General features: G+C 43.9%; 1 protein-coding gene across 4 annotated transcripts in view; it reads right to left on the bottom strand.

Moving 5' to 3' along the window:
• Positions 1 to 7,994, bottom strand: part of TMEM117 (transmembrane protein 117) — a 347,322-nt gene extending 339,328 nt beyond the window's left edge. The window contains exons 1-2 of one of the 4 annotated variants that reach the window (XM_008162495.4): positions 7,165 to 7,782; positions 4,334 to 4,638 (exon numbers count right to left, since the gene is read on the bottom strand). In XM_008162495.4, the coding sequence (XP_008160717.1) occupies positions 4,334 to 4,610 (277 nt within the window). In that variant the 5' untranslated portion in view covers positions 4,611 to 4,638; positions 7,165 to 7,782. Of the gene's footprint in view, positions 1 to 4,333; positions 4,639 to 7,164 lie in introns of those variants that run through there. The other 3 variants (XM_008162496.4, XM_065557570.1, XM_005297946.5) reach the window with 3 other exon arrangements.
• Between the last annotated feature and the right edge of the window lie 4,951 nt (positions 7,995 to 12,945).

Genomic DNA, 12,945 nt, shown 5'->3' with positions numbered 1-12,945 from the left:
CGTGCATGAGATGAGAATTATGACAACATTCATATGAGGGACTGAAAACATTTTTCCTGTTTTGACAGATATTGCCCATTTTCAGGTGTATTCCTCATTTTACGTACAGGGACTCTTTCTCAAACAAGTAGAATCTACTAAAATGGAAGAAGCTTTAAGTTCATATGTTGTGCCATGTTTACTTAGTTGTTCTGTAACATATTACACGAGAGACCACACTTTGGGCCAAATCTCTCCCACTAATTCAAAAGGATTCTGGCTCAAGTTAAGACTCCAAGACTTGTCCTTACAAGATGCAAGAATTCCAGGATGTGAGCTGATAAAGTTGAGCCCAACTTGAATAATATGTAAATTTTCCACTTTGCTGGGTGTTGTGCTGTTTTTTGGACAATGGCCCAAAGTAATTTGATGTACATGTACAAGAGGTGATTCAGGTTTCTTATTTTTGTAGGCAGTGTTTGGGGCTTTTTAGATACAGATTTAGATACATTTAGTGGGATCAGTTTGTAAATTGTTTCTGCTTTTTTATCAAGGCAGATGACAAATCAGCAAGCTTGAGGAAATCCCTAGAGTGAGTGCACAGCAGGCACCGTCTTCTCCCCACCCTTGAGTAACTGTCATTCTTTGTTCCATTCTGAGAGACAGGTACATATTTTTAAATGTTCCTCTCCTGGTGCTTCCTTATTAATTTATGAACTTTCAATTTCAAATACAAAATTAAATGCATGGAAAAATACTATAGTTCACCAAATACCAAGATACTTAGGCATAAATCAAGAAGAATATAATGGTGTTAACAGCCAAAAGGCACACTTAAAATTCAATTTACTCCTAATCAAATGCAATAAGGACACGCAGAACAATTCCAGATAAAGACTGTTTTCCTTGGAGATATTCATCAAATAAAATAGGGACTTGCTGGACTGAGAAAACTGAACAGGAGAAAATTTTAGTCATTATTTATTTTACTCCTTATGCAGGTTATCACATGCTTTACCTTTAAGTCATCAGAACAAAGTGGGGAAAACCCTTGCAGAGCTTCCTGTTCAAAGGCTGCACTGCATGTTACTATGTAGTAAAGCTTTTCACAGATGTCCTTTTTACAGTCAAGATATCCACTTGTTAACATTATTTCACACACTTTAATAAGAACACATCAAGAGGAGAATACACCCCTTTATCTCTCCATGAATTCAGGAAAATGTGATGTCTAAACTTTGCTCCCATCTCTCCCACTGTGTGTAAAAGCCTAGCATGCTTCAACCAAATTGCACTACATTTATAATGTACAGCAACAGTCTTTGCTGAACTGCTATAAAATTTGGATATATGGTATGATATTCAGATGGACACTTTGTTCTAGCTCCCTCACTGCCCAACTCCATCTATAAGTTAAGCAGAAAAGTCAAATTAACCAGATGTGGACTTGACCAGCAGGAGAGAGCAGGGGGAGGAGAAAGAAAAGTCTTTTCACTCCCCTCCATCTGAAGTGAGCTGACTGCACAGAGAAACTATTTATTCTCAGGTTTCAGAGTGGTTATTCTCAGTTGCACTTTGCAGCTTCTCCCTCAACTAGGGTGACCAGACGTCCCGATTTTATCGGGACTGTCCCGATATTTCCTTGTTTGTCCCGCGTCCCGACCGACGTGCGGTCGGGACACTGGACAAACAAGGAAATGCTCCAGAGCCTGGAGCCCGGAAGTGCTCGCGCCCCCCCACCACCCCGACCCCGCCCCCTCCTCCCCCGATTGGCTCCCTCCCCGAATCCCCGCCTCTTCCCCGGGCTCACCATTCCTCCCCCCTCCGCAAGCGCTGGAGGGAGGCCCGGGAGACTCAGGGGAAGCGAGACTCAGGGGAAGCACGGGGCTGGGGTGAGTAAGAGTCCGGCCTGGTCCCCAGCAGGCAGGACTCAGTCGGGCGGTAGGGAGAGGAGGGGGGCGGCCCGCGGCTGTTCTCCCCCCCCGGGCAGCAGGACTCGGGAGCAGCCGCTGCTGCAGCTCCCACTGCCGCGGGGGGAGGAAGCGGCCATGGCGCTCGGCTGCGGCTCTGGCGCCCCCGAACCCCCCGGGCCTGCTGCAGGGACCCAGCAGCGCATACGCTGCGCCCAGCCCCTGGCCAGCGTCTGGGCTGCTGCCCAGCTGGTGCTATCGTGCGGCGGCCCCGGGGTGGAGGCATCGGCAGCCCAGCCCCGTTCGTTCCCCTGCGGGACCGGGGGGCTGGGGCCTGCTGCCCCCACTCCGGGGCCGCCGTGCGATAGCACCAGCTGGGCAGGAGCCCAGACGCGACTGGCCAGGGGCTGGGCGCAGCGTGCGTGCTACTGGGTCCCCGCAGCAGGCCCCGGCTCGGGGGCGCCAGAGCCGCAGCTGCCAAGCGCCATGGCCGCTTCCTCCCCCCGCGGCAGTGGGAGCTGCAGCAGCGGCTGCTCCCGAGTCCCGCTGCCTGGGGGTGAGAACAGCCCCACCGCCTGGCCCCGCGGGCCGCCCCCCTCCTCTCCCTACCACCCAACTGAGTCCTGCCTGCTGGGGACCAGGCCGGACTCTTACTCACCCCGGCCCCGCGCTTCCCCTGAGTCTCCCGGGCCTCCCTCCAGCGCTTGCGGAGGAAGGTGTGCTTTTTTGGGGGGGGGCCATGCCCCCCCCCCCCCGCATCACCCTCCCCCCCCCCCCCGGGTCCCGATATTTGACTTGGGTGATCTGGTCACCCTACCCTCAACCAAGATCTTACACACAGGGAAACTCACTAAGGTTATTCAGCTTCCCTTCTGCAGGAAGCTCTGAACAGGCTCCTAGGGGTAACAGATCATAGATCTCTTTTGCAAACAGAATACCAAAAAATAGAAAATGGTACAAAAAAAATCAGTGGGGGGGGGGGAGACGAGCTAAGAGAAAATGGAAATGAGGACCCAGAAATAGAAGAGATGAAGTAAACGTGGGATGGAGAAAGATAGGCTAAAATGCAGCCCCACTTGTAGAGTTGAGATGAAAATTTAAGTGCTTAATGGGGGCTTTGATTAGCATTGGATTAATATCCGGGAGGATTGTGATACTCCCCAGAGGTACCCAGTATTGTGAGGCACTTCACCAGCACCTTTCCTCTCTCTGAGTGAAGCAGTCTTGTCTGTGCCTGCTGCAGCTCAGCTCTCGGAAATCAACAGCCTCTGGCAACACTAGCCCCTGCCTTCCAGGCCTCCATAGACCTCGCTCTCTCAGTTCAGCCTAGTAATAGGTTCACACCAACCCTCGAGTTCTTGCAGTGTTCCCTCTATAACACTCAGCCCCTATCACTGCACGGTCACAGAAATTACCAGAAAGCTGTCCCCAAAAGAACAGTGTACACACAGCTTGATAAGTACAATTCAGGATTAGGTCCTTGATAATATCACAGCACTAAGATATATATTTAAAGTGAAAATCATAAATTTATTATCAAAGATTAAGATTCAAGAAATACTGAGCAACGATAATGGAATCAAAAATGGTGACATATAACATGCACCTCAAACTAAACTTAACTTTAACAGACTAAAATCCTTGTCTAAAGTAGTTTTATCTCACCCCAAAGCCTTTTTTGCAGAATTTTCAACCAACCCTGGTTGAGATCCTGTTCTCATAAATGCAATCACACTGCCTGATTACTTCCTGAAGTGCCGGATAACAAAATGCTTTATTGGTCCCCTTGTTACAGTCCAGTAAACCTTTGAAGTGCACCCCCTGATAAAACTCTTCTCCCCCATTGCTTGTTTTTCCTGTTGACTTCCCATGTCTCTTTTTTTATTAGCACTCAGTTCAAACCAGTGATGGGAGGCCCATTGTGAAAAAATATATACAATGCTTAATGTACGTCTCAATTTGCTAGATGGACAAGAACTCCTGGTCTGAAACCTCTCTGTGCTAGTGGCTCATACCTTGATACAGACCCTCAGAATACATTTTCAGTATATATACATATAACTTCTTAAATATCATCTATACATATATTTCACAACGATTATGAAGATCAGTATGACATATGCTTGTATTAGATATCTTACATGACACTCTTTATGGATAAATGCTACGAAAGCGGTGTTTTAGTTGTAGTGAGTTGTGAGGCCTGTTAGGAGTTGCTGATACAGAGTACTGAACCCTTTGCCAGACAGCACCAAAGGGCCTCTGTGTCACAAGAATGTAATCTTTGTTGTACCACATTCTATAGGGCATTCTGCATCATCGTTGTTTTAGAGTGTTTTTATTGCAAAGTTTTAAACATTATAATGAATACAAAGTTTAAAAAGAGAGAGAACTACACAGTGTTAACATTAGTGAGAAGTCATTTAATGCATTACAGAACTTACCAAACAAACGCTGATGGAACAGGAATTTCCCAGCTATCAGTCCTGTGAGAATGGCAAGTAGCCATAGAAGCACCTTCAGAAACCTCCAGCCTCCTCCTCCAGGGTATTTATTGGTTACAAATGAAAAGCAGTTGCCGACAACAATAACATTGGCTTCTGTCTGACTGTGAGATACTGGATCCTCAGCAAATATTAAGAAGTTAAAGAAGATCACCAGGTAAGCCACAACGAGGCGAGACCAGGGGTGCTGGAAGTAGTAGCGGAAGCCTTTACCCATTCTCAAATACTTCAGGACAGTTGTTTGCCTGTGTATACAAGATATAGCAGTACACTGTTATACCCACCAATCAGCATGGCATTCGGAAGCTGCCTAGACATTTCAAAAGTCAAACCACTTTACATTTTCAGTGATTTACTTTTGATATTCTAGACTAACCCAATGATAAACAGTTCCAAACAAAATAGGGTGACCGGACAGCAAGTGTGAAAAATCGCTACGGGGATGGGGAGTAATAGGAGCCTATATAAGAAAAAGACCCCCAAAATCGGGACTGTCCCTATAAAATCGGGACATCTCATCACCCTAAAACAAAAGCTGTGTTAGAACCCAGGCAAAGAAAAATTAAGACTTCCTGTTAGTTTCAGTAAAGGCATGCTCTACATTTTAGCACGCCATTTTTATTTTTAAAATTTCTACATTCTTATTAAAGTACACCTTCATCCCAATTAACATGGCATGTGAATATGGGTCAGCACAAAACATGTTATATGGCACTTGAAATTCATAGTGCCTGTCTCATGTATTCAAAAAGATATAGCAAAGCCTCCACACATTTTGATTCTAAGAACCTTTCATCCCTCCTTCTATCTCTTCTTTGACATAGGTGCTAGAACTAGGGGTGCTGGCGGTGCTGCCACACATCCTGGTTTGAAGTGGTTTCCATTATATACAAGCTTCACAGTTTGGTTAAATGGGTCTCAGCACCCCCACTATACAAATTGTTCCAACACCCCTGCACACATACACATAGATCCCAGGCCTACTACTAAATCTACTTCATCACCTTTTGGAAAGAACCTGGACTGAGTCTGCATGAAAACCATATAGTCCATTCGCTCATTACCTGCGAGATTTATAAGCCTCCCAACAACACCACTGGAGATTACTACACATGGAGGAATGAACAAATCCCAGAGTTAATCTTTGAAGGGCCTGACCCAAAGCTCATTGAGATCAATGGAAGTCTTTCTATTTACTTCAGTTGGTTTGGGATAAAGGCCACAATAAAATGCAACCTTATAAGCAGGGCACTCCCATTTCCTGCACTTCAAAACAACTTTGCATGAATACAAGAACGATTCTAATTTTGAAATGTGTTTACTTGTTTCAGTGCTTTTCCATCTACATATTTGTCTCTCTGTAAACATTTCAGAGTGTAGGTTCATTGTGTATTCATGCAGACACCAAGCCAACCCTCTGTTGCTTTTTATCGAGTACTACAGTTGTTCAAAGCAACCAGACTGGGGTGGGCAGGTGGATGGAGGGGGAAGTAATCCAACAGCTCTTTTTACAGGATGAGCATTTAAAAATATAGTCTACATAACTGAATGAAATACAGTTTTTTGTCAGTGTCATACAATGTGGAAAAAATAAATAAGATGCTTCTTGAAAATGTTTACGGCATAATACCTGTTTCAATGACAAAGGTCTCTCTGATAAGTATAGTTCTTTATGTAGGCACTTTAAAAAAAAATTCAATATCTGATTTTTCTTATTGTCAGATTCCTATATTACATTCAGTAAATATTAAAAACAACAGATTACATTTACTAGTCAGGGCAACAGTGTAAAACTTCACATAAAACAAAAATTATATTAGAGAAAGCACAAAATAGATTAGTATGTTTAAAAGTTGATTAGCTAGTACAAGGAAGTATGTCATCTTTGGAAGAACTTTATGAATTGAAGAAAGTGACTTGAAGTGGGAAATTATTACTCATACAATCTAAGGACTATTTAGCAAGGGCACAGACAACAAGAAACCAAAGATACATTTAAGACTGCAAAGTCAGTACATTCCTGTCTTCTTTTTGTGCTACTGTTAGCGTGAAGAAAAGTCCTAATTATTCTATTCAATTAGACATCTTAAATTTAAGAGGCGGGTGGGCAAAGACAAGACAATCATGTATCCACCAAATATTTTAATCATTTGGTTAAACTAGAGTTACCAGATAGTGAGCAAAAGACATAGCCTATCGGACATTATTTGGTAACAACAGGAAGCAATGCTTTAACTAGTTGCGCTAGGTTAGAAAATAAACAGAAGAGTGCTCTTTGCATCGAGCAAAGGTTCCGAAATTTGGGGACTATTTTAAAACAGGTGTGGACTGCAACATGCTCATTTAACCTATTTTATTTCCTGGGCAATACAAGGATTTGGCTTTTTTAAAATAATCTTTTAGAATTAATAAGTGGAGCTCGTTAAAACCGATTGTCTCCAACTAAAACTGGATGTGGTTTGTTTATTAGGGAAATCAGGACCTGATACCGTGATACACCCCCGCCTACCCACGCACACACACAATCTTCAGTGCCTGCTTGGGAAGAATCATGCCAACAACATACTAGCAGAAGAGGGGCTGTAATCTCCCCCGCTGGGGGTGTCACAATACTAACTGCAGCAGCCCCCATCCTCGCGCAAAGTCCTGCCCATCGTCAAGAGAAATCCGCTGCAGTGTGGTCACAGCCGCTGCGGGGCCAGGCTGACGCTCCCTCTCGCACACGGGTGGGGCTGGGCTGTTATACGTCGAGACAAATGCAATGTACTCACCGAGCTCGGAAGCCACCTTTTGCTCTAACGGGAAACTCCTACGTGAGCCAGGCTCCGGCTCTGCCAGGGCGCTGCTGTCACGGTGCTATAAATACCAGCCGATGGCTGGCCCGCGTCCTTCTGCTGCTGCTGCGCCGACCGTACAGGGCCTCCCTCCTTGCCAACAGCCTGCGCAGCGCTCGCCTCTGGGGCCGGCGGTGGGACCCGCTGCCTGCCCGGAGGGGTTCGCAGCTGGGCTCCTCTCGCGCGCCCACAGCCGGGCAGCTCCAGGGAGGGGGCGGCTGCTGCCGCCTCTCTGCGGGGCCGAGTGAAGGACGAGAACCGAACACACAAGCAGGGGTGCGTGGCGAGAATCTCATTTCCGCCGCTCAGGGAGAGACGCGGAATATTACCCGCCCCCGGCCTGCAGGAATGCGGCGGCCAGAGCCGCTGTGCGTGGAGCAGAAAACACGGGTGGATGCTTCCGAGTTTTACCGGGCGTTGTTCAGTATCTAAGCGCCACCTGTGCAATTGTGCGGCTCCCTTGTGAGCCTCTTGCGCTGTAGTGCGGGGACTGCTTGGGGGCTTTTCTCTTTGTTACACAATGCGAGACCCTCTGTTCCCCCAGGAAGATGTTGGAACTGGGAGCCGGTGGCTCAAAAGTAATTGTGGGTGGGGAGGCAATGGCTCATCAGGCCCCATGGAGATGGGTTCCCAACACCCAGCTCTGGCCGCTGAACTCCAACGTTGCACTGGATAGCCTTGTATGAGATCTTATACATGGCTGAAGTATTAACCCTTTTAGGGGCACATCTGGGGGCACCCCTAGAAGGACCAAAGGCAGTTTAAAATGTGGGAATAACAACAGTGGAGTCCCCTCTCTCAAGAGGACTCAGCAAGCTCTGAGATTGTAAAGAGGCCCTCTAGGGCACAGGGCCGGTTCCAGCATTTCTGCCGCCCCAAGCAAAAAAAAAAAAAAGCTGCGATCGGCGGTGGCAGTTCAGCGGTAGGTCCTTCGCTCCTAGAGGGAGCGAGGGAGCTGCCGCCCTCAAATTGCCGCAGGTGCCGCCCCTCTCCTTTGGCCGCCCCAAGCACCTGCTTGTTAAGCTGGTGCCTGGAGCCAGCCCTGCTAGGGCAGTCCCATGGGAGGGAGATTGTCAGCAAGACAGGGACATGGTCAGCATGGCCACGAATCAAAATCATGCATTTAGTGGGGAGCAGTGGTGCACATCCATTACTGCTGTATTATTGGCTGAAACCTAGCTGCACAGCAGTGTGGCTAGCTGAGGTTGCCCAGACTCATTAGTGCAGATATCTTCCCCAGGATTTGATCCTTAGAGCTAGCACCCACAGATAAGCTTCTGGAATGCTATCAATAAATTTGCATTGCAACATAGATAGTAATGCATAAAGCAGGGCCATTACTAGGGTCCCATTATTTTCTGCAGGGTGTGTGTGTGTGAAAGTGGGTATTTTGGGGACCCTAGATGTCACTATTTAAAAAGACCAAACCGTCTTCCTGAAGTCCATGGGGCTAGTTAGTTAGATCCCTGGAAAATATTTGATTTTAAGAGTTTAGGGGAGTAAAATTTGGCTACTGTGTCAGTATTTTGCTGTGATTTATAATTTTGGCCTCTCTGACAATAATTTGGGGGCCCTTTAAGATAGTTTTGGGGGGTAAATGTCTTTCCCTGGTAGTGCTGGGCCTGGCCTAAAGCATTTGAGGCAAGGTTTAAGTTGCCTGGGCATTCCTGATTTTTTTAGTACTTCACTTCGCAACCTTAAGATTCTTGTACTGTAAAGGGAAAGTTCTGTTGTTGGTTTTTAAAGGAAACATAAAAACAAAGAAATTCCATCATATTTGACTATTTACTATCCAGCACTAGAACACTGCACAATATATTCACAGTGGGATTTCTTGTGTGCAACCACAGTGTGTATGAAGTCCTGCTCCTTCCATTCAAAACATGAAAGTGTGTATTGGAGGGGTAGTGCTCCCCAAAAAGGCCAGATCATATTCTTCCTGCACCTACACATTAAAATTAAATTCCATTTAGCTTACAGATGCACATATGTGCAGTACCCACAGAACATTCATAGATTATTATATTAAAAACTAACCAGTAGGCATGAACAAACTAAATTTAAACTGTTGTAACTTAGCCAAATGAAAAACTAGTTTTCCACCAGAATAGCCAAATGCACATCTCTGCACATTTTTATATATATATATATATATATATATATACACACACACACACACACACACACATGCTATCTCCTTACCAAATTTCATATGTCCAACAGCTCCTTTTGGGTTGCTATTCTTCAAAAAGAAATTGCAAAAAAACAAAACATCCTCACAGGAATTGTTGTTGTTTTTTTATTCTGTTTAAAAAACAACCTAAACCATTTTTGCTTGCATGTTCATAACTATGAACAAATGAGACAAATTTCAGCTCAAAAGGGTAATTTGACATGTTTATCAATTATCCTTTAGAATATAAATACTTGTGCAGCCTGAAGTGTAGGTCTACAATTTTCTTCAAAGTAACCCAAATTTGGTGGTGTTGAGAAACACAGCCCTGAAGCAAATAATTTCAGTAGACGGGAATACTCTGGTTCATTGAAAAATGAGGTTGTCTACGGTACAAAAATATAAAATACAAAATTCCATTACAAAACTGTAAACAGCTAACTAAGTTACCCTTTTTGGCCACCAGTCAAAATCAGTTAGTCGAAGCTATAACGCAGGTTGAATTAAGATGATGAGTCATCTTGACAGTCAGTGAGGCTAATTTTAAAATGGTTTCTCTCACAAGTATTACCAGCACACACACCTGACTATAGTAGTGTGGGAATAATCTTTAAACATTCAGTTGCCAGCAGTTTGAGGACATTTATTTTATTGCAGTATCAACCACTACAAAACCAATTTTTCACCTAAGTCAGAAAAAACAGATTTCCTGTGCATTGGCCTGTAATTTTCCCTCTGAAAGCTCTTGTGAAAGAAGGTGCTGTCTCATTCAAATATAAATCAGTTCAGAACACTGCATCTTTGCAAGTGGACAGGTTTAAAACACACACACAAAATGTATAATAGTGGTAAGGCTGCAGATCAGTACTGATAGGATTTATATATCACTCGTACTATTTTAAAACAATGCATAAAGGAAAGTGCATACCAAACACAAATGTATGTACTTCCTATGGCTTCCCCTATTAAGGAAGGAGCCTGCTCACCTCTAGAAGGACCAATAGGCAGCAGACCATTGCAGTTCCACTAGACGGTGTAGGAGGCCAGGAATCTGAGAGGTTGCTGTGAAGGAGGAAGATAATTCCATAGCTTCCCCGTGGAATGGAGCCAAGTGCCACGGCAGCCTATTCAGTGGGAGCACATGGGGTTTTATATAGGCTGGGTGTCTGGCTAGTTGGTCTACAAACTGTGCATATATGCTGTCCACAAACAACATGAAGATACAAGTGTGGTTACCAGCAGCTGCTACTTACAACCTATGGACTCCAAGGAGTAGCTGCACAGGTGATTGGAAAAAGCATTGCATCATCACAGCCCTCCAATAATCCATTTACTTTGAATTTGTGCTACAAATATGAATTTTGTTCAGTCCCTCAAAAAGTGCATCCCTAGGTCAAGAAATTCACGTGTATGGCTTCAGTAGACAGGCCTCATTTATATCCTTATACTACATTCAAGGACATCAAAGCTATCACCAACTTGATAACAGGAGGGACACAAAAGCAGTTATACATTTTTATATATAATATAAAACAAATGGAAAGAAGGGAAAGTTAATAGCTTTCAATTTATATTTATTGCTATGAACTGTAGACAATTGATAACAGAAGCAAAAGGCCACAAGGAAACCTCTATGACCAGCAGCATTAAGGACAATATGAAGGAGGGGTTTTTGTAATTACACAGGAACAAAGGAATCCTATTAGTCCATTACATGAGGGAAATGGTGTCATGTTCTGGGGTGCAATCCAGGCCAGTAAAGGGGTTGTGTCCCTGCCTGCCTTGTAACCCTGAGTGCCTCAAAATGCTCTGTTGCTGTGCTTCTCTTGTCTGGACACTTCCAGCTAGCAGAAAAGCATGCACTGAATGTCTTTGAGCAGATCTGATTCCAGCAGCCTGCTTGTTACACCCTGGCAACACTCTGACCTCCTCCAGCCGTGGTTAAACCTGGCAAGATGACCCCAACAGCTCACAGTACTGAATTTTCCCAGAACTATGTACTCTGCAAGGTCCAGCCCTCCCTTTGACCATTCAGAGAGAAATTAAGGTTCTTTTGTTGCTTTAAAGATACAGTTTGCCACATTAATTGAAGTTAACATTCACTTTAAATCAAACACAGCAATGGGTTGGTTTAGATTAAAAGTAAAACAAATTTATTAACAAAAGGAGATAGGATTTTAAGTGAGTTCAGGTATAAAAGATAGAGTTAGAAATGGTTACAAGCAAAGAAAACTGAATAACACTTTCTAGAGGCTAAGACTTAACAAAACAAGCTACAGCCTTTGTTCAAGGTAGTTTCCTTAGTAATCTTCCTAGATGGCTGACCAACCCCTCTGGTCAGGATTTCCCACAAAAGTCCAAAGTACTCAGTTCCTTTTTCTTCTTAGGTAAAACATAACTTGGTTTTCTCTGCCCCTCTTTTTATAGTCCAGTGAACCTTTAAATGGATTCTTCTGAAGGGTATCCCCCCCAAAGAAAATCCATTCAAGCTGTGAGGAAGGCAACATGGAGTCTCCTGCTGAAGAAAGTTTCAGCATGAAACCAGCATGCTGGCTTCTTCCCCCACTGGTATTTGCTAACACACAAATTGATCTATTTCTTGCAATCTGCTCCCTCTGTTGCCTTGATGGTTCTGTTTACATTCTATTGCATTCCCAATGCCTCTTAATGTACCATGGAAATACCTTCCAGGTGGCTGAACCCCATTCCTTCGTCTAGCATGGAGTAACTTTAGCCCTGCCTGGCAGACATACTTTGCTAACAATTTCCAATATGTTGTAATTTTGAATTTGTCCTCCATACATACACCACACATTAATATTCATGATCAGTATTATATTAGCTTTCTATGGATATCTTACATGACACCTTTCAGATACAGGTTATGACATTAGTGATTTGGAGTACACTGAAATGGTCAGGCCACCTGAAATACACTACCAGATATCAGTGAGCCTCTTTCATTGCAATGTTGTTAAGGTCACACATGGTAGAAATGCTTATGTAATTCCCAAAACACAGAAGTGTTCAATAAATATTTCTGTTCTGTATCTGGGAAAAAGCCAGATGATGTAGTCATATTATATGATTTTGATTATATAGTTTCTATTCCAACAATAACTCAGGAGATGTTATACAGGAGCTACTAAAGTTAGACATCTTTAAGTCAACAGGTTTGGATAATATGCATCCAAGAGTTTTAAAAGAGGAGCTTGCTGAGCTGTTAATGCTTATTTTCAAGAAGTCTTGGAACACTGGGACATTCCAGAGAATTTGGAAGAAAGCTAATGTTGTGCCAATATTTAAAAAGGTATACAGGATGATCCAGGTAATCATAGGCCTGACATCTCTCCCAGGCAAAATAAGGAAGCAGCTGATACAGGACTCATTTAATAAAGAATCAAAGGAGGGTAACATAATTAATGCCAATCAACATGGGTTTGCGGAATGTAGATCTTATCAAACTAACTTGTTATTACATTACAAGTTTGGTTAATACAGGTAATAGATACTTGGACTTCCCTAAGGCATTTGACTTAGTTCTG

This window comes from Chrysemys picta, chromosome 1, assembly GCF_011386835.1.
Source record: "Chrysemys picta bellii isolate R12L10 chromosome 1, ASM1138683v2, whole genome shotgun sequence".
Lineage (NCBI taxonomy): Eukaryota > Metazoa > Chordata > Testudines > Emydidae > Chrysemys > Chrysemys picta.
The sequence above is the reverse complement of the archived record's forward strand: the minus strand, read 5'-3'. Positions and strand labels throughout refer to the sequence as shown.